The sequence below is a fragment of the Rhipicephalus microplus genome, chromosome 2 (genome assembly GCF_043290135.1).
Source record: "Rhipicephalus microplus isolate Deutch F79 chromosome 2, USDA_Rmic, whole genome shotgun sequence".
Classification (NCBI taxonomy): Eukaryota; Metazoa; Arthropoda; class Arachnida; order Ixodida; family Ixodidae; genus Rhipicephalus; species Rhipicephalus microplus.
Window position 1 is genome coordinate 187,890,850 of NC_134701.1, and position 21,512 is coordinate 187,912,361.

Sequence of the window (21,512 nt, forward strand, 5' to 3'; positions counted from 1 at the left end):
CAGCATTTTATGCAGGACCCGATTGAGAGTGTACACAACTTCAGTGACACAATGATAATGCAATTGAAAACGCCCGCAATGCAATTGACACTGTTCCTGATGCTGTGCCTTTAAACGTGTGTGCAGAGTTCGAGCGCACCCACTACCCGGACGTGTTCGCGCGGGAAAGGCTAGCCGCCAAGATCGACCTGCCCGAGGCACGTATTCAGGTGAGCACTGCAGGCTTCGGCATGCACTGCCCTCTGCTCTATCTCTTTCTCTCTGTCACACTCTTGCTGTTTTACGCATGCATGCGCTCGGCGGTCATGGCGTTCTTCCTCTGGGTTCGCGGTTTCCTGTCACGCTGGCCACATTTTCTACGCTTATATAAACTGTGTGCAACTATAGCACGTATGCTGAGCATCTAATATAGTCGGGTGAATGACGCCAGAAGGCCGACCGTAAACTGGAGCTCTCCAATGTGACATGTCATGTGGGCTTTGTCAATGATGCTTACGGCGTGACGTTATCACCACGATGTTATTTCGGGACGCTATCTATACAGGACCTTATCTTCCTTACGTTACTCCGGGACGCTATCTTCTGGCCATCATCTAAACCACTACAACCAGACATGGCGATTATTTACGCCATACCGCGCTGTAAACAGTGGAATCTCGTAAATGCTATGCTACATAATACGCCTTTTTGGGGATGACACATTTTACTTTCCTTTCGCGGCCAACGAGCCACAGGAGCAATTTGTAGTTTCGTACGATTATTGAATGACAGCGTTTCACCTAAACTTTATTATGCGACTGCAGAAGTATAGGCTTTTGTCGGTACTTTTAAAACCGTGCAGTTCAATGTTTCAGATGATTTTCAGAGGCGCACGGTTTGATACAGAATGTTCAAGGAGGCGAGCGAGAGAGAGACTTGATAACAAAGAGTACTGCTATCCTACCGGGTACTTGCAATGAAACGCTACACGCGCTACACACAGAGCGCACAAATGCGGATTTTGAGGCGAACGCAGCAGTTTAATCAGAAAATGAATTCCTCACCAACGCAGTCTGTGCGAACAAAGGCATAGGGTTCAGCTGTAGAGACGACCTTCAGCTCTTTTCATCACACGCATGAACTCGCACGCACTGATTCTGAACGCACAATCGAGCTCGTAACTGGCACGCAGAAGCTCAACCCTCCCTCTCTCTCACAGTCGAGTTGGACATCATGGCGCGCGGCGCGCTCCAGGGTCACCTCCGAAGCGCATTGCCGTGCCTAATGAGCGCAGTTATGACTGTTGGCCCATAAAAACATTGTTCGCTTTTCCGCATCGAAAAGTGAGGGAAGAAAGTAAAGATGTGTATAGGCACAAGGAAGCAAAAACGTATTACGCTGAGGCTCGGCGTATGTACGCATAACTCGTGTGCAAGAGACGCGCACGCGCGAATAACTTGTTCGTGCGGGAAGAAATAAAGGGGGGAAACACCCTCCCCCGCATGGGGCGTCGTGGCGAGGCCATTGAGTTGGTGCAGCGATGCGGCGGCGCTGGTGCTGCTCGTCGTCGCGGAAAGCCATCGACGAATGCGAGCACGTGCTCCAAACAAAGGCACGCGCCACCACGAGCGGCGGAAACCATTTTCGAACGACAGAAGAGCCGGGATCGGTCCGCGCCGCGGAGGAAAGAAAAAAAAAGCAGGGTGATGACGAACTCAACAGACGTTCGATGTGAGGCACGAGGGAAGAAGGTTCGCTTATTGAATATACGCGGAGATTTACTCTACGCGCATGGTCCGCGATAGATCGAGTGTTTGTTTGGCCTGCTTTCTCTTCACGTATATATAGTTCTCATCCAGACCTCCTTTCTTTCTCTTTTTTTTTGTTCATATCTGCGTCCTATAAGCGCTTGCTACCCCATCCAGATTGAGTATTTCTATTGTCGTGATTTATAAAGACCCATTATGGAATGGATGCGCGCAGCTGTTTTGATGGCCCACCTGCAGATAAGGTCGGCTTTAGAGCTGTCCACTGTGCAACTGCTATGTGAACTGCACCAGATTATCGCTTATTGTATACCTTGTGAGGCCGCTATGATTGCATATAAAGCCACAGTACTAAATTGATGTCAACGTGCGAATTGATGATAATCTGCACTTGACGTCATCCGCGAGGATCGCTAGTGTCGAAGTCGTCATATTGGAGGTCCTCACGCTCGCCGCACGCACAAAAAACTTCGTCCACACACGCACTTCGTCCGAGATCCGTACGGCAACTTGCATGTCTATAGAGACCTCCCGATCTCCTCTTGCACGCCGAACTGCTGGCAGCTTGACGGCGTGTGCGAAGGGACCTTCAAAATGGCCGGGCGATATAGTGTTTTCCCCTTGTGTATCAAGGCTCAATGCATAACTCCCATACAAAACCATGTGGTCTCGGAGCTGAGTTAGGTTGTTTCTTGAATTGATTAACTTCGATTAAGCCACCTTCATTCTCTCGCAGCAATTTAAGCTTCATTTTTTTTTCTTGAATGTATCCTTTAACTCTACCATTGCTGAATTCTCAGACATTCTACGTACGATGAGCCTTCTTTGAGACACTTTAACGAACGTATACTCTCAACTGCCCGTAACATGTTCTTCATTATTTGCTCCAATTAATAGTTTAACCTTTTTCCGTGTTATATATAGCTTATATGCCCGACGAGACAAGCGGGTGCATCATCTTAAAAAAAAAAAAACATGATGCACGGAAGAAAGCTTTGGTTGTAAGATTTGAGGATTAAGACGCCCCGATGCCTTTCGAAAAACATGTGGGCCGTGCCGTGCTGGAGAGGACAGCCTGAAAAGTAGCGACAGTTCTCGTGACCTTAATAAATGGCCGGCAGACAACGGTTGGCTCGTTTCACTATGAAACAGACCACAAGTGAACGCTTGTGAATTCCCGTTTTGATCTGCTGTGGTTCGTAGCTCGTTTTGTGCGCTCACCTAAAGTATATATAACGTCGATTCTTGCGGGATCAGTTTCAATCAAGAGGTCTAAACTTTCATTACTTCATGACAAAACAGTCAGGTCAGCCCACTCTTCGGCATGAGTTGTCAGTACTGCCGGCAATGTCGCTATGTGGGCGTGTATTACTGCCACCAATATATACGCTCCGGCCGCACCCTTAGAGAGAAGAAAATGAGATAACACTCACAAAGGAATGAAAACTAAGTTCGTTGCCCCGCACCCGAGCGTTGGATGTACGCGTGCACATCCTGTCACAACAAGAACAGTGCGAGCGAAGCTTCGTATAGACGACAAGGAAGGGAAAAAATAATAATAAAAGTCCGCGTTAAACGAACCGTCTGCAATAGCTTGACGTAATCCGCAAGCAGTCCGGACGCCGCTTTATTGTTCTTTTTTTCCTCTCCGCGCACTCAGGTCTGGTTCTCCAACCGCCGGGCGAAGTGGCGGCGCGAGGAAAAGCTACGCAGCCAGCGACGCGACGGAGGCAGCGGCGGCGGCGCGACTGGTCTCGGCACCGGCTGCAGTCCTCCACGACCGAGTCCCGGCTACGCGAGTCCGCTCTACCCGTCCCTGCACGCGCCGTCGGGGTGCGCGGGGGGCACCGGCGGCGTCGTGCCGGACGTGTACGGCAGCGGATCGCCGGCCACGGGCTACGCTGCCGCTGCGGCGGCGGCTGCGGCGGCAGCGTCGTGCCTTCAGCAACAACAGCAGCACCACCAGCAACAGCAACATCAGCAGTCGCACCACGGCTCGGCGACGGTGCCGCCCACGTCGCCGTACGCGCCTTGCGTGCTGGGGCCGTCGGGAGGCGCAGCGACCGCAGCGAGGTCTCCCTACGACTCAATCACGGGACCCTACCCGTCCAGGCCTTCGCACCTCAACGCTCAGCTCGCTGGAGGTGGATCTACGGGTGAGCATCCAATGCTCTCGAGTGGGCACACATTTAGGGGCGTTATCGGGAGCCGATAGATAGTTCTTAACGTGTAGAGTATACTCTCACCTCGTTTCACTGGAGTAACATTCTGCTAGGTGTTTTACAGGGTATATTTGAAAAGTTTTTACTAAACGAAAACAGGTGAAATTAGTAACTGATTATCGTTAATAATAAATATACATATATCTAGGGCCCTATGCGCCAGAACCACGAAATGGTTGGGACGTAAGCCGTAGCAAGTAACTATAGGGAATAATATTGATCACGGCGTGTACTACGTCACCCGTCTAAATATAACTAAACACCAAGTTGTGCTGACGTTCTACTTCTATTTACATGCGTAAGGCCACCGTGGCTGGGAATGGAATTCGTGCCTTCCAACTTCGCAGTGTTATTGTACAACACAAACGCTTCCCGGGTTTATTCATGAGATACGAACTATCAAAGTTATAAAATTATATACAATTTTTTTTTCGGGTGAGGGGACCAGGCAAGCTGAGAAATGCAGCTTTCTTTCCCTTCGCGCAGAATCGCGTAATATGACTCATATTTATCGTGCCACGTGGTTCAATAAACTAGAACTCAGAAGTCGACGTGCTCGTCGTTCGCAGGGCTCATCTCTCCGGGCGTGTCGGTGCCCGTGCAAGTGCCCGGCCACAACAGCGGCGACCACCTGGCGTCCAGTTACTGGCCGCGGATCCAGTAGGCGCCGCCTGACTCTGCGGCGGAGGCGAACGGGCGAATGCCCCAGCGACTGGGATACTTCTGATGACGACCGGGACGCTGTAACACTCCACCATCACGATCATCATCGGCCAACAGAAACAGAGTTCTGAACTAGGCGTGAAGCACAGTTCGGCACCGCGATCGCCTCCTGGAAGTGAGGTCATAGAGAGAGAGAGAGAGAGAGAGAGAGAGAGAGAGAGAGAGAGAGAGAGAGAAAGAGGTGCTCTCTCGTGCCTTGTTGCGCCGCGACTTTGCTTCCGCAAAAGATCAAGCGCCTCCCCAAATTAGTAACGGTTGCAAAACATAAACTTCAGCTTGAATTCATAATCTTAAAAGGGGGTTTGTGTTCGTCGAATGCTTATTGCGGCACGAGGCAAGCAAAACCTGGAATACTCCAAAGAAATGTTGAGGGGGGGGGGGTATATTTTGACAGTTGAACGCCTTCCGGATGATGACGAGAGATTGTGTAGTCACTTTGTGGAGGTACGTGAGGCACCTTTGAACCTCCATTTGAGCGAAGCCGACATCAAGAGATAAAGAAACTTCAAAAGGTGGGGCACTTCAGATGAAGGTCGTAACTTTCTGTATACCCGCCTCCTTCGTCGGTTTTTCACGGACAACAGATAAATCAAAGTATAGAGTTTTTAAGTGAACCATAACCGCCGTGGACTATATATACGTGCGTGATGTATCTATAATACCACGTTGCGTCCGTCCAACCACAATCGGGCCCTCGCTTTTGTTCACACGCTTCCCCCATCCCTCCCTTTCCTACATGCGCTGCCGAGCTGTGCTCCAACTCAGACGTGAGGTTTTTCTGTGAGCCACCTCTGCACGCTCAACCATGGTCGCCTCAAGAGGACGAACAGTATAAAGCCGCAGAGTCTGGGCGGTTCTCACTGGCATCCGCCACCATTCCACGGACAGGCAAGACTTCACTAGAAGACTGCTACACAACAGCTCAGGATGTGATCGCCGCCTGAACTTCTCATGTGCTGTGAAACTATATGTATTGGGCCGACTGTGAAGAGAGCCACGGAGTGATAAATGTGCGTGTGCTTTGCGCAGTTTTTATGTGTGATCCGCCTGACGAACGACGTCGAGACGTCGAGCGCACCGACTCGTCGCACATCGAGATGTCGCACTGCAGTGACGCTTCAACTGCCGTTTAGCGCCGTGGACTTGATGTTGGGTGAAATAAGGATATGAAAATTAGGCGGTGTATTTTTTACATTTGACGCGGGAGCCCGTGATTGCGGAGTGATGGTGTGAGCAGCTTGTAGCCATCTAAAGAAACAACAGGATTGAAGAGATTCTACACTCGTGAATTTTTCGCATGTTTGCATGATACATTTGAATGAAGGGCATTCTAAATAGATTCTCTTAATGACGCTCGAGACAGCGGAATGTGGACATCTCCGTGCTCGTAACACACTTGCTGGCGTTCTGTTTTTGTGTAAATGTCATTCGCAAGGATATGTATGGTTAGGCCCATACATATAGGTCTTCTGAAGTAGTGTTTTCATATCCTCAAAAAGAGAAAAAGCAACCGAAGTAAAAAAGTATAGGATAACTGCTAACGTATAAAATTAGAACTTATGCCATGGGCTATTGTTTAGCAAGCGATGTCGTCGTATTCGAAAAATCTATAAACGAGGAAATATACGTGTTGCTGCCATAATTGTGAAAGGTGCAACACATTTTGTAAGCACACGCTTATTGCTCATCAGTGCGTAACAGATAAGAAATATGTCCAAATTAGGTTTTGGCATAAGCGGATAGATATGAAAAGTCGAGTCATCAGATCAGATTATGTTTGAAATAATATGACCACGTGATCATCAACTTATAGTACATAAATAAGCGTCTGCCCTTGTGCCAAGTCGGGAATTGAGACATTAAAAAAGACAGGTCTAAAGAGGAAAGTTTTGTAATTATGCATCTCATTTTGTGTACGTGCGTTGGTCGGCTCCTGCCTTCTAACGGCACACAAAACCCGTGATTCTAATGTGGAATTTTTTCACCTCACGTTTTTTTCCCGCGTTTTAAAAGCTTAACTTCGGACTTGAATCAGTACAATGCTTTCTCAATATATACAATCCTACAAAGAAAAAAAAAGTTGCATATCTGACATATCCGTCTCAGTTGGTGAATGTTCCGAAAACATTCACCAACTGAGACGGCACTCCCATTTCTCTAATTTGTCCTCAAGCATGGGGAAGCAATCCAAAGTCATGTTTTAACAAACTTGCCATAGGCGGCTGAATAGGCTGTTAAACAGAGGGCGGTCATCTTAAATCCCGTTCCGATTTGGATGAAGATGGCGAAAGCGACAGCTTCAAAACGATAGCATTGAAGTAACAAAATGAAGAAACCATATCCAGACTTTTCTATTGAACATAAAAAGATGGCGTCTGCGAAAAAGGCTTAAAAAATCCATGGGGATATCGCCTGCTAGCAGCAAAACGTATACCTGAAGTGCTTTCCATGCGCATAATGGAAATGAATTTCTGTTTGTTGTACGTTCACGACTCATAGCGCTAAAATACGCTTTATTATTTTTTCCCATATTTTATATGAGGTGGCGCCATGTGCCATATAGCCGATGTCTTTCAGCCGATTCTTGAAATGTTCCATGACTACCTTAAAATTGTTCTTGAAGTTATCAATGTAGACTGTATCAAATGATTACCCTGATCGGAACGTATAACGAAAATGTTATATAGAATAATTGCAGAGCAACAGCTAGAAGAGTAAGAACCACTGAGGCATGCTTTTAATCGGATCGCTGATAAAGTTCTGGCTATACGTAGGAAACTGGATGAAAATGTTCATGCTTCCTGGTTAAACCAGGAAGCATGCTTGAAGCCGGACCTATTTACGAGTGCAGCAACGATAGCCCGGCATCCATGGTGTACGTTCTCAGGTGACGAGTCGGTGGGTGAAACAAGTCAAACTGCACGTTTTTATTTTGTTTTTGTTTTTAATCTAGAGCCGCGTGTACCTCAAGCCGTGAATCGGAGGTGTGCAGAGACATACGCACATGGAACTCGATGGTGTTTGCTTGAGTGCGCATTTGTGTGTGCGCGCGCTCACTGTGTGTTTTGAGTGAAAGAATGAAAGAGACTGGTGAAACAAGTTCTCCCGTGCTGCGGTCACGTGGTGCGCTTTCTGACGCGAACGCTTTAGTGCCTCGCAATTTACTAAATAAACGCATTTCATCGTCACACCTGCACATGTTTCGTGCCCGTTCTTCCAAGTACGTGCTGCTGGAGACGACTTCATCATTCTGACCAGGGGCCAAGGTGAACAGTTGAAATAAACCTACCTGGATATGGTTCCAGTTGAGAAGAGTATCAGATCTCTTTCTGCATTTACGAAGAAAAGTTGGGAGTACAGGTGAGAAAAATAGAGGGCCGTATACTGACGCAGCTTCTGTTTATTACAGTATTATGCCTTTGACTGCGATACATCGTTAATAATGCGCTGAACAACGCTATTTCCTTGTGTTTCTTGATACATAGTTATAAGGCAACAGCTTTTTTATGATCACGGTCCTGATTTATTTTACGCAAGATCCATTCTTACTCGACTTCGAATTCTATTTCGAATATTATTGGAGAAGCTTTACATTCGAAACTGCATAGCACTTTGTACTAAGCGTCAATGGTATGCTCTGCAGTGTCTATCGATTTTCACGCCTCTTCTCCTTTTCAGCCATGGTGCTACGTTTCCCTTTGTCTCGTGACTTCATCTTGAGCATGCATAAAGCAGCTAAACATCCGCTGAGATATAAGGTGGCTGCCACTTACGTGTACGCGTGAGCTAATCAGTACATACGGAACTCCGCTTCGACTTCGAGGTTCGGGACTCCGTGTATGCAGCGTTCGACAGCGCCGGTCATCGCGGACGCTGCATAAACGCTGCGCTCAGCAGGAGGGGGAGGGTAAATTATAACGTAGCAATGTATAGGTATAGTACGGAAAAGGGGAGAAAAAAGGAAGTAAAAGTGAGACAGAAGGAAGGGGGAGAGTAAAGCATAGTATAGCCGTGTAGAGTATCTATCTATCTATCTATCTATCTATCTATCTATCTATCTATCTATCTATCTATCTATCTATCTATCTATCTATCTATCTATCTATCTATCTATCTATCTATCTATCTATCTATCTATCTATCTGCCTACGTCTGGGTGCTCTCGTGATCACCTTCATAACTTGGGGTAGACCAAAATTAGCATGGGAGGGTAAAAACATTTGACGATAAGTCTGCCTGGTCATGACAGTGGGAAAATCTCGACTCCTACGACGTCCAACCTTTTCCTCCAAAGACACGTGTTGCACGTGCACGTATACCACGGTCCACGGTGTGCGGGTATGCACCGCAGGTGTTGGCAGTTTATATTAACTGAGAAACTGCGAGAAGAGGCATTGGTAATTTTGATGCGAAAGGGTTAAGAAAAATGAAAAAAAAATGCCCCCACCTCCCCGATGGCAATCGTGAAGAAATGCGAATACATTGCGTAGCGTCTATAACGGCGTTTCGTGAGAACCCAGCACTCGCTCACTGGATTTCGTGCCGACCGGTTGTGCCCTCGCAATCTCCGACGACAGCGTAGCTCTGGCCGACTGGGCTGGCCCTACGCCATCTCCTGACGCCGACCTTCGGCGACAGCGTAGCTCTGGCCTACTGGACTTGCCGTATACGCTATCTCCTGACGCCGACAAGAGCTCTCGCCAGTGGTGCCCCATCCTCGGACTCCTGCAACCGTGTCCATCTTTCCTGTCTTTTCCTTACTTCCGTCGTTCGCTGTCACTGCGCCTCGCTCTCTCCTTCCTCTCTCTCTCTATGTCTTTACCTTTTAATCCTATCGTTGTAATCCCTTCTCTACCCCTATCCCTCGTGAGTTACTGTTGAGGTGTCCTCCCCCTGAGAGACAGTTACCGGGCTCACTTTTCTCTTCTTTTCTCTTAAAATCACATACCCCGTGAGAACCCGAGAACCGAGCGTTAGAAGCATAGATTTTTTTTTTCTTACACCATGCAGCCGATAGCGCCGTTCACCGCACGTGGTGTTTTCTGTCGCGAGAAACGCGATATGAGTTTCCAGCTCTAGTTACAGCGTGCATGGTTAAAAAAAACTCCCAAGCATTTCCCCGAGGGTGAACATGGTTAAGTGCGAATACACGGGGTGATGCTATGAAGGGTATTTATTAATTCGCACTATTATATTTATTAATCACACTATGGTGCCTTTATGGTGTAATGGTTCCTGGGAATCGCAATTTGATCACACGGGGGAGTTTACGTTAACTCACTGGCGAATGCCAACGGATTTTAACTTTACTCCCCCTCACGACCCGCTCTCGACGGGAGACTGAGAGAGAAGGCGGGCGCGCGAGAGAGAGGGGTGCGCGCGCAGCTGCAGCGAGCGAGGAGAGCGGAGGAGCGAGCGAAGGGGGAGGGGGTATAAGGCGCGTTACTGACACCGATATCAGCGTCGCGTCCGTGGCTCATTCGGTAGAGCGTCGCGCTGCGGCCCGCCAAGTCCTCTTTCTTTTAAAGATAGAGAGAAGACTGCGGACGCCGCCGACGGCGGTGGATGGTTTGGGGTCGCTTATAAAGTGTATTCACACTTAAAATGCTACGAAGTGAACAAAACAAACAGGGTTCTCGGCTCAGCGTTGGCGTTTCACAGCGGTGCCTCGAGCACAATTTTCCGGATGTTCTTGAGATGCGCGCAGCCAGCGAACGGTCTTGAGTGAGGCGCAGGTGGACGGGAAAGTGGGACGCAAGGTTGGAGAGAGAGAACGGCGAGAGAACAAGCGGCGAAGCACTGCACCTACCCTCTCGTACACTATCTCGCAGCACATGCTCCAGTTGCTAGGGGGGAGGATAAGCGCGCGCGCCCGCACTTGTTGCTATGGGAGAGGGAATGAGAGCAGAGAGTGAGAGCGGTGGCGCAGATGCCACGGACAACGCCGGATGCCTGACATATCCAGACTAACAAATGCATTCGAATTTAAAATGGATGGATGGATGGATGGATGGATGGATGGATGGATGGATGGATGGATGGATGGATGGATGGATGGATGGATGGATGGATGGATGGATGGATGGATGCGAAACTTTACTGCTAGTCCTGCATGACTGAACGCACAGTGGACTGCTTCCAGGTTGCATTAGTGGTGAGGGGGTGGGGTGGGGGGACATTAGCGACCTTTAGCTGACCGTATTTTGCCTCCCGCTCTACTCAGCCAGTCAGTGGTTGCGCCACTGCGCATGCGCTATACGGTCAGGCGCTGTGCGTGTGAACGCACCACCATAGCGAGCCAAGGATCACGTGAGGCGGGGAGAAATGACTTAAATGGCAGCCTCCTGTGCCGTGAGTCCACGCTGCTCGGAAAACGCAGTGGTCGTTCGGCAAACACGCAAGCACTGACAGCACTTCAAGATACACAAGGATCTGCACCTTCTCCGAGAAGTCGTCGCAGTATATCCCTTCGATAATCCGCGCATGCGGGGTGAAGTTCCACGAAAAGATCTAGAGCTGACACCTGAGACCATTAAGGAGCGTCTCGAGATGCTTCTTTGGTACTTCCGTCAAAGGGACTTCGCGAGTGAAAGGGAACGACAACCACCCGTTTGTTACAAGGAAATTCGTACGGATTTCTCAGAAAGAAAAGCGACTTATATAGTTGCCGAAAGTTCACCCTGATTCGTGGTTCGAACACGGGACGAACGCCTATCCGGGGCGGTCGCTCTGCTGATTGAGCTAACCAGGAAGCTAGCGGTTGACAGCGCGAGGGCGAATTCATCGACAACTCGAAGCACATGGACACAAGTGTTGCAAATAAGTTCTGTGGAAACCCGCAAGGTGGCTTTTCTTTCTGAGAAATACGTACGCACTTTTTTTTTGTGGCTTCATGCTACAAACGGGTGGTTGTCTTCTTTCCCTTTCATAACTGTTACGCCTCCTTGCGGGTTTCCACAAAACTCAATTACAGGACTTCGCAAATCTTCGGTAGTAAGCGATTTTATGTAACAATAGTAACAGTTTAGTATTTAACAGCAGCCGTGAGTCTTCCACCTATTCAGAAAAGCTTTTTAGTTTAATTTGCCACAAGTCAACGCGGTGAACGCGCAGCCTCAGGGCAGGGCATTTGAAACGGATTTGGGCTGCATTTGAAGGCTTCGATTCTAATCCAACCCCAAGGACGGTGACAAAAAAATTAAAAAAATGCTCATGCGTCAAACAGTAGCTGAATTCACACTCTTTTAAAGCAGAATTTTCTGTCTTGATGCAAGATAAGAAGTATGTTTGTTTTATTTCAAAACAACTTTTATGCACCGGTGCCGTCGCGATTGCTTTGACCGAACAACGCTTGGCTAAAACAGAAAACGTGTGCTGCGCTCTGGTAACGTGCAACGTTTCAGCGGAACGGGGAACGGAGCGCGTAATAGGTCAGCTAAAAGTGCCTATTTAGCAGCGACCAGCGCTGGCACTGTTTCTTTCAAGATGCCTGCATAGAAAAAGTGTTCAAAATTCCAAATGGAAGAACGGAAAGGGCAGCCTACTTTCCTCCTTTGCCTCCTAGTATTCTTCTTTCTTCCATGGAAATTGCAAGCTGTGGTTCACCTGTTGCTCACTGGTTCACGGTGAGCCGTTGAACTGAGCCAGTTCAAATGAGTGAGCCGAACCATACGGAGCCTCACTGAAGTGAACCGTTTTGCCGATCTCTGTATTAGGTGCGAAGCTCCTTGTAGGGTGTGCGTCATTCCCTCCTCTGTAGTGTTAGTAGTAGTAGTAGTAGTAGTAGTAGTAGTAGTAGTAGTAGTAGTAGTATGTAGCCACTTCCACGTCCGGACTTGAAATACATGCGAGGGTTAACGTGCGTTTCAAGTCGGGCCGTACCCACTTATAGTTAGTTTTAAGAATTGCTCACTCGATGGCTTTGTGTATGTGTCCGTGGAAATGAAATCACCAGATGGCGACAGTGGTTTTCGCATAGTTGACGATTTCGTATCTTTGACAGACAGACAGGCGGGCGGACGGACGCTTCACCCCACTCATCATCATTCACTCCGTGAATGTGCTGTAAATATTTTTAGGAGCGAAGCTCCTTAAGGCGTGGGCTGTGCGTCCCCTGTATGTAGCCACCTCTCGTGGCTACATACAGGGGACTACATACAGTGGCTACATATAGTGGCTAGCGTAGTATTACGCTAGCCACCGCCCGATCTAAAGGGTACAGCCATATCCATCCGTCCATCCGTCCATCCGTCCGTCCATCCATCCATCCATCCATCCATCCATCCATCCATCCATCCATCCATCCATCCATCCATCCATCCATCCATCCGTCCGTCCGTCCGTCCGTCCGTCCATCCATCCGTCCATCCATCCATCCGTCCATCCATCCGTCCATCCATCCATCCATCCGTCCGTCCGTCCGTCCGTCCGTCCGTCCGTCCGTCCGTCCATCCATCCATCCGTCCGTCCGTCCATCCGTCCGTCCGTCCGTCCGTCCGTCCGTCCAAAAGATGCAAGATGTTATAAACTAGACGGCGGTACGTGTAGTTGATTATGAAAGATGCGAGGTGTTATAAAATAGGAATGATGCCACATATGGCGCGTGTCATCGTTCGATATAGTGCGGCGACGTACGCTAGGGGGAGCGTTGCAATAAAATCGAGTGGGCAAAATGTACGGAGGATTCATGGTTTACCAGGTTTACCTCCGGAGCTTCGCCCACTCATCATCATTCACTTCGTGGATGTGGCGGCATTTTTCTTGGCGAACAACAGAATAACGTATCTATTAGGCAGTGATCTTTAGTGTCTAGTCCTTCATCGATTAGCGTTTAGAAAAGGTGTTTAGTGATTTAGATTACTTAGTACTCTACTATGGGAGATCAATAAGCCATCCCGATTCCAGTCATATGAGATGAAAGGCAAAGACTTATAACAAGTTGTGTTTAGAAAAAGTATTCAACTATTTCGAACACTTAGGAGAGTAGTGAATCGTCCCGATCTCGATTCACGTGTGTTTAGAAAAGGTGTTTAATGATTTAGAGTACTTGGTATTCTACTACGGGAGAGCATATAAGGCCGTGCCGTGGGCCTCACACTTGATGAGGCCGTGCCGACAAAAATTACTCCGTGAATATGTTCACGGCACCCGAACCAACAGCACCACGGTAGATTTGCGATTTAGCTGTGGGCTCTATAAACACAGAGCGAAGCTGAATGCAGCGTCACTGAAGCTGTGTGTGTTTAGAAAAAGTGGTTAATGATTTAGAGTACTTGTCACTCTACTAAAAGCCGTCCCGTGGCCCTCACACTTGATGAGGCCGTGTCGACAAAACTGACGCCGTGAACGAGTTCATGGAGGGAACAGCACCACAGTAGATTTACAGTGTAGCTCTGGCCTCTATAAACACATAGCAATGCTGCAGCGTCAATGGAGAAGTGTGTGTTTAGAAAAAGTGGTTAACGATTTAAAGTACTTTAAAGTACTCCACTATGGGAGAGCATAATGCCGTTCCGTGGGCCTCACACTTGATGAGGCAGTGGATGATGCCATGTCGACAAAAGTTACGATGTGAATGGCAATGACCACTGCCATCGCACGTGCACAGGGCACAAACACTACATACACCGAGCTGTGTCTCTAACACATTGTTAACGATTTAGGGTGTTATTGGCACCCTACTTTGGCAGAGAAGCCCCGGTTGTGTTATTTCGTAGAAGTTGTTAATGATTTAAAGTATACTTGGTACTCCACTATAGAGATCCAAATGCCCTCCCACGGGCCTCACAATTCCGAAATTGTGGGAAACGGGCATCGGTATACTTGAAACGGACAAAAAACAGATGCAAGATGATGGCCTATGACCGCTGCCTTATTACATATATCCTTGGGAAACCCTAAATATTTTCCAGGAAAGGGTTAACATGCATATAAGTATTCCCTGAGAAAACAGACAACAATCAAAAAAAGTAACCACCAAAAAGTACACTTGCGTGAGCGTGATCCTTAACCCTTTAAAAGAATTCTGAAGCTACTTTTTCCATCCATCTTTTTTGTTGAATGAAGGTGTACGTCAAAACGCACATGAGTGAAATTTCCGGTAATTTACCTACGTTCAAAAGCAGAATTTTTTTGTAGACTTTAAAATGAATAAAGATTCGGAAACAAACTCAAGTATGGTTCGACTTTTTTTTTTCGTTTAGTCCGCATTAAAGGGGCCCTGAAACACTTTTTCAAGTAACCATGGAATGAATTCACTGGAATACCTTAGTGACTCACGAACTCAACGCCGCAAAAATGTTAAGCCTGAGTCCGTCCAGTGCGAGTGGAGTTACAAAGGTCAGTTGTCGCATGCTGCAATTGCATTCTTTCTTCTCTCGTCCCAACGAAAGCGCTGGAAGCTAAGCAGGGAGGGATGGGAGGGGCAAACAAAACACTTCATGCGCGCCTCGTGACCTTTAGCACTTTTTCTTTTTTTTTTCTGGAATACGCGGCTTTTTCAGTGTGATCGCGCGCGCACGCGTGGACAAGTAGCGGCCTCCCGCACCGATATCTGTAACGAGCGAGCGCACCATGTTCAAATCAGCCATGGCTGATAGATGGGCTTACTACGTGTGATTTTCGGGCATATTGCGTGATTTGTCGAGAGAAGAAAAAGTAATTTTTAGCTGTTTTAATCATTTATTGTGAATTCCAGATCGCGTGCTGTGCTTTAATATTTGGCTCGCGTGTTGTCGGGAGCCTCTGTAGTACCAATCGGCAGCGTTTTCTGACCATGCTTAAAAAGTGTTGCAGGGCCCCTTTATAAAGAAAGATGCCCTTTTGCCGATAATGTTTGGGAAAAACTAGTCACGTAAACTAGAGTACAAGAGCTGCATGCATGCTCTGTAGACGCAGCACAGTCAGAGTGTAACTTGGAGAAGCGGCCTTCTCAAAAGCTTAGTAATATTGCTTAAAATAGTCCCACTTTTAAATTCAAGCCTTTTCTTTGGTAACAAAAGGCACCTTGACAGACAGACAGACAGACAGACAGACAGACAGACAGACAGACAGACAGACAGACAGACAGACAGACAGACAGACAGACAGACAGACAGACAGACAGACAGACAGACAGACAGACAGACAGACAGTTATCGCACGGTAAGATAACGCGTGTTACGATGTGTCAATCACCGGTCTAAAGCCTGTTCAGACTACGTGCACGGCGTTCACATCGTTGGTAAAGATCATAAGCGTAAACGCAAGCATTGCAGTGAGCATGTTGAGACTTTCTTCTACTTAGCGTGATGTATACGTAACTTTCGGGGTGCAGATGTTGGATGGCGCGCAACTTTTGCAACTAATGATGCTCCCTGCCAGATTTATTGGATTTCGCGTAATGTAGAGTTTTTCCCACTACTATATGGGTAATTGATTTTTTTTTTCAGAAAGGCAGCAGAGGTGTTCCTTGAAGCCTAACCGGAGCCACCCTAGCAGCGCACCACGGCCAGACTAGAGGGTAGGCATGTCGAGTCTGCCCTCGAGCCCAGCCTTGACTAAACATGCGAACTTCACTATGCCGTATAGCATTTGTAGCGAAGACGCAACGCACCAGCAGAACGTCCCATTGTTAGAAACCTTACTGAACAGCTCAACTAGAATATACGTGTTCACTAGCTACGCATAAGAAAGTTCCAGCAGTTATGTAATGCGACACTCATGCCATATGTGAATACAGTCTGAACGAGGCTTAAGGTGCGTTGCGCGGTGAAATTCGTGTGTTCGGTCGTGAATGGGCGAGAGTGCACAGAAGCGATCCGTGCTCTCGGTGACACTGGGCCCTATTACAGCCGTGGTGTGGCTCGGGCGACGATTTCAGATTACGAATGCCAGGTCAATGTTGGCCTGGTCTGCCTTTTTCAAGCAACATGAAAGGTCGAAGTACGAGGAAAAGAATATAAATGCCACCGTACCAGAACTCGAGTCAAAGGTGAACTATGAACTATATGAAGCCACCCTCTTCATGGTTACGACAGAACAAATTACAAATGAACACTTTCAAAACAAAATATATGATATTTACCGCAACTAATGAACCAATAAACTCCAACGCAACCATTGTTTTTGATGACATAATAATCGAAAAGGTTAAATGTCAAAAATTTCTATAGCAGTGTGGTTTCAGAAAGGTGTGGCCTGGAACATACATGTGGACAAAACTGTAACAGAATCAAGTGAAACTGTTGGTTGCTTATACAGATTGAGTACTCTGGTTCCTACATGGCTGAAAATTTCGTTGTATTACGCATTATTTTACTCTCGATTAACCCCCTCCATAATAATTTGGGGCACGACCACACAAGAAAGTTATAAGAAGCTGATTGTACTGCAAAAAACAGTCCTACGGGCATTTGAGGGTTATCGTCGACCTTTATAGAACTTTAGAACGCAGCCTGTTTTTATCAAGTACTCTATGTTAAAGGCAAATCAAGTGTACAATTACAAGGTAATGCAACATATCAAACAAAACAGGACACATTATATCGCAGATGCACCACCAACCCGCGTTATAACTTTCGTCAACCCCATTTGAAAACACCAAAGATAAGAACGAATTATGGCAAAGAGTTACAACGATACCAAGCACCTTCACTGCTCAATATAATACATGAATTTCACGACGAAGTTATGGGAGCGTCGAATGAATAATTCAAAACAACGCTCATTTCACGCAATATTGAGTTTGTCTGACAAAGCTGCTGTGTGTATTTTAAACTTCCGCGTCTTATTTGCAAATTTTAGTTGCTGACTGGGGCGAAACGACCTGCCAGTGTATTATGTAGCATTTTTTTGTTGTTGTTTCTTTGCAGACATAACATGTTTATTCTCGCTTTTCTGCTTTTTTGTACACATGTTCTTTTATTTTCGTGACTATTCAGTCGAACATGTATGTACAGTATATTTTATAGCAGAAGCCTTTGTCAGGCCACATAGCCTTTAGCTTCTACTTCCTTTCTGTTATAAACAGAAGAAATGAAGTCAATTATATTCAATTTATTAATTTCTAAATTGAGTGAAAACCGATAAATGGGCTACAGAAGAATCGGACTGCATTATACCGGCGTCTTCAAAAATCAAAAACAAGCACCGAATATTTGCCTTGAAGGTTTTGCGACTCACCAATTGTCAATCATCGCCGAGCTCCGGAATTCCAACGCCCACCTCCAACTTCGAGGTAGGCGTCGTTGTGCCGCTGCTTGTCGCAATACGTTTGCAGACGCTGGCCGTACAGTCTGCTCAGAGAAAATCATTTCATACTGGTCATGGTTACTAGCCACGGGAACACAACACAACAAACATCGGCAAACAAACTACCCATACACGATATTACATTTCTTTCAAGGTGCGTACGAAGGCGCGCCATCTGGGAAGGCCGGAAGAACCGTGAGCGGAAAGGGAAAGCTGAAACTGCTTTCTCCATTGGTCGTTCCGTAATGGTTGCATCAGTAGTTGTCGCCGGCTCGCCCCAAACGTCACGTACTTCAGGCTAAGTAGAACAACGTCTGATCCCGTACGTAGCGAACGTAGTCTGAACAAGGCTTAATGACTCGGGGCAAGTCAAACTTATGAATGAAGCAAAATCAAGATAATCTACGGAGCGTGGTAAATAGAAAACAACAACAACAACCACAACAACAACAACAACAAACACGACACACTCAGGACATTGACGGATGATCACATCGCCGTCAACAACAACAGCCACACCCAACAATTCAGGAACGCCATAAATCGCTGACGCCGGACTGTGGGCCACTGCCGCGACGCGACCGCGCGAGCTTCCACAATGATGCGCGGGTGGCCCTAATGACGTGTTTACCGCAAGCCGAGCCGCAACAAAGCCCGCCTCTCAAAAAAGATTGCAGGAAGACAGTGCTGTAGAGTCAGAGAAAACGAACCATGCATTCCTATCAGCAGGGCAGTTGAGTGTTGACAGCGAGCCCACGTGCCACAGGCTCTCACAAACAACAGCTTATATCGAAAGGAAAACATCTTATGTATACATAAAAACCAGACAATGTGACATAGCTGGGTGGGAAATTGCCGGGAATTTCTCCCTTACTAGGCGTTAGGCACAAAGGCAGACTGGACCCGTCATCATCAAGGGTGGAGTGCCAGTGTCCCGCACGCAGTGGGCTGCGTCCGGCGGCAAATTCGTTTCTCTCCAGTAACTCGCTACGCTTGCAGCTCTCCTCGCCTCCCGATTCTTCATGTGCACTTCCTCGACTTTCTGTATCGTCGGGGGATTCGGGGCGGTGGATTACGTTACCGCACACGCATCAATCTTTCTTGCCCGCTGTCTCCTCGCCTTCCCTCCGGAAAGTCGGCAACGGCTATCGAAGTGCACCAGAAGCGGGTGTGTCGCCCATCGACACTGCCCACTCGATGACCACGTTGGAGATCGGAGGGCCGAGCCGAACTGAGAGGCGAGAAATTGCACCTCTCGGTCCCCTCGTCCCGCCGGGGCTTGTTTCGTATTTTGTCTTACCGAAGCTGCAGACATCGATACCGTGAGGAGAAAACTTGATGAATCGAATTCTGGTGATGTGGGTAATACCAGTTCGACGATGGCAATCTGTTATTCCTCCTTAACAGACAAGACAGGAGACTCTGTGCACTTACATGGCTGCTTGTACTGTCACTTGCACTTATCGGGCCTTTGAATTAATGGTGTCAAAGAGCCAATTTCGAAGCTTCGGAGTTGGTTGTGCATCCGGGAACGAGGAGAAAAGGGAAGACATGATTGAAGCACAGTGTAATATACCATGGTCAAAAGTGAAGCACATATTCCGTTTAGGAAAGAACATCATCATCATCATATTCATCATCGTCATCATCATCATGATTATGATAGGCCTGATTACGCCACAGCAAGACAAAAGCATCTCTCATGTTTTGCCAATCAACCAGGTCTTGTTGTTGCGCAGCCACAACATCTCCACTATCTTAATCTCATCTGCCCACCTAACATTCTTCCTCTTCATATAGACCTTTTCACTCAATGCGTTCTGGGCACTGCCATAGTCTTCTCTGGGCTGTTGTTAGCAAGCGTGACCCCCCTAGAAACGCACTGCAGAGGCTGTTTCGTTGGTTTTCGTACTCTCGTGCAACAGCCCAGAAAGGAAAGTGCATTCGGCCTTTCTTAGGATCCAATCTGTTACTTTTAAAGGGATACTGAACAAAATTTTTGCCGCCAAGATTTACAGCCGAATTGAAAGATTGGGCCCTGAAATCGACGGAGGCAACCTTCATTACAGGCAGAAACTACGGGAAAATAAAAAAAAAATTGTTGCCTTTTCCACAAACTGTCACGTCTAGCGGCCGCGCCGTGAACTGGAGACAGTGACGTTTGGTGACGTCAATACGCACCCGAAACGGGCAAGTAAACAATGCCAGCCGTCGCCCGCGTATCTCGACTCACTTAACTTCCACTTCGGTTCTCAAGACCGGTATGAACAGCAACAGCAGCGACCAATGCTTCCGACTGCGGCAAAGCACCAATGTTTTTGTGGAGGGGAAAAAAAATGGCAGCATATCCACGGAGTGAATGATGGAGAGTGGGGCGAAGAATTCGTCCGTCCATTCGTTCTTGCTTCCGTCCATCCATGGGTCCGTCAGTGTGACCGTCCATGCGTCCATCAGCCCGTCCGTGCGTGCGTCTGTTCGTGCGTCAGTCCCTGCGTTCGTTCATGCAGCCGCCCCTGCGTCCGTTCATGCGTCCATCCATGCATCTGTCTATGTGTCCGTTCGTCCATCTATTCAACACTCCAAGTACCACCATCTCGCATCTTTTCATCATATATTCCCCATATAGAAGCACCGCCATCCAGCGGACATTCCAAGGACTAAACGAGAGGTGGCACACGCACACTTTCTTACGGCTTGCGCTTCGGGTCCACTTCCCACCTTTAACCACCTCGAGTTCATGGTATATACTAGTTCACTGTATTCATGGCACTGCGGCCGAACGCTCGCTAAACCTTTCGAAAACCAAGGAGGTTACGCCCAGCGAGTATGACGTAGCAAACTTTTTCAGTCAGATAGTGCTCAATGTACATGCCAATGGCTGCTAATGGGAATTGAGAGGCGGAGAATTCGGCTTTTACTTTCTTACGGCTTGCGCTTCGTATCTACTTCCCATTTTTAACCACATCGAGTTCATTCATGGTATATACAAGTTCATTGTATTGATGGCACTGCGGCTCGACGCTCGCTAAACCTTTCTAAAGCTAAGGAGGTTACACCCAGCGAGTATAACGTAGCAACCCTTTCTTGTCAGATAGTGCTCAATGTACATGCCAATGGCTGCTAATGGTGATCGCAGCCTGCGCGTTAACTAAAAGCCGAATGCTCCTGTCTCTCATTCCCCATTAGCAGCCATTGACATGTACATTGAGCACTATTTTTTATTGTTCAACAACGCACAGAAGAAGTCTCTCACCGGCACCACCTTGGAGGTCAAAATTTTATACTTGTTACATACTACAGGGGACGAACGGGTGCCGCTATAAGGAGTTTCGCCCCTAAAAGTGGGAAGAAAAGAGAAGCGTAGAAAAGGAAGGGGAGGTCAAGAACAAGTGCATCCAACATGCTCCTCGGTGAATGTGGCGTCAGCGCTCACGCTCGCGAGCAGCCGCCGCGCGCTGGCCATCCATCAAAAGTACAACCGACTGTTCAAAAACGCTGGAAATAAACTCCGTTTATCGGAACAGTGGCATTTTCCGAGTCGAATTTCGAAGTTTTGTCAGTTTTGCCGATTCTTGTTCCACATGCCATTTTT

The 21,512-nt window shown here is 47.5% G+C and overlaps 2 protein-coding genes across 2 annotated transcripts in view; one reads left to right on the top strand and one right to left on the bottom strand.

Moving 5' to 3' along the window:
• Window positions 1-4,823, top strand: part of LOC119169645 (paired box protein Pax-6) — a 59,294-nt gene extending 54,471 nt beyond the window's left edge. The window contains 3 exon segments of the mRNA XM_075882716.1: window positions 127-209; window positions 3,406-3,901; window positions 4,537-4,823. Of these exon segments, the coding sequence (XP_075738831.1) occupies window positions 127-209; window positions 3,406-3,901; window positions 4,537-4,694 (737 nt within the window). The 3' untranslated portion in view covers window positions 4,695-4,823.
• Window positions 1-21,512, bottom strand: part of LOC119169646 (uncharacterized) — a 375,903-nt gene that overhangs the window by 210,970 nt on the left and 143,421 nt on the right. The window lies entirely within an intron of this gene.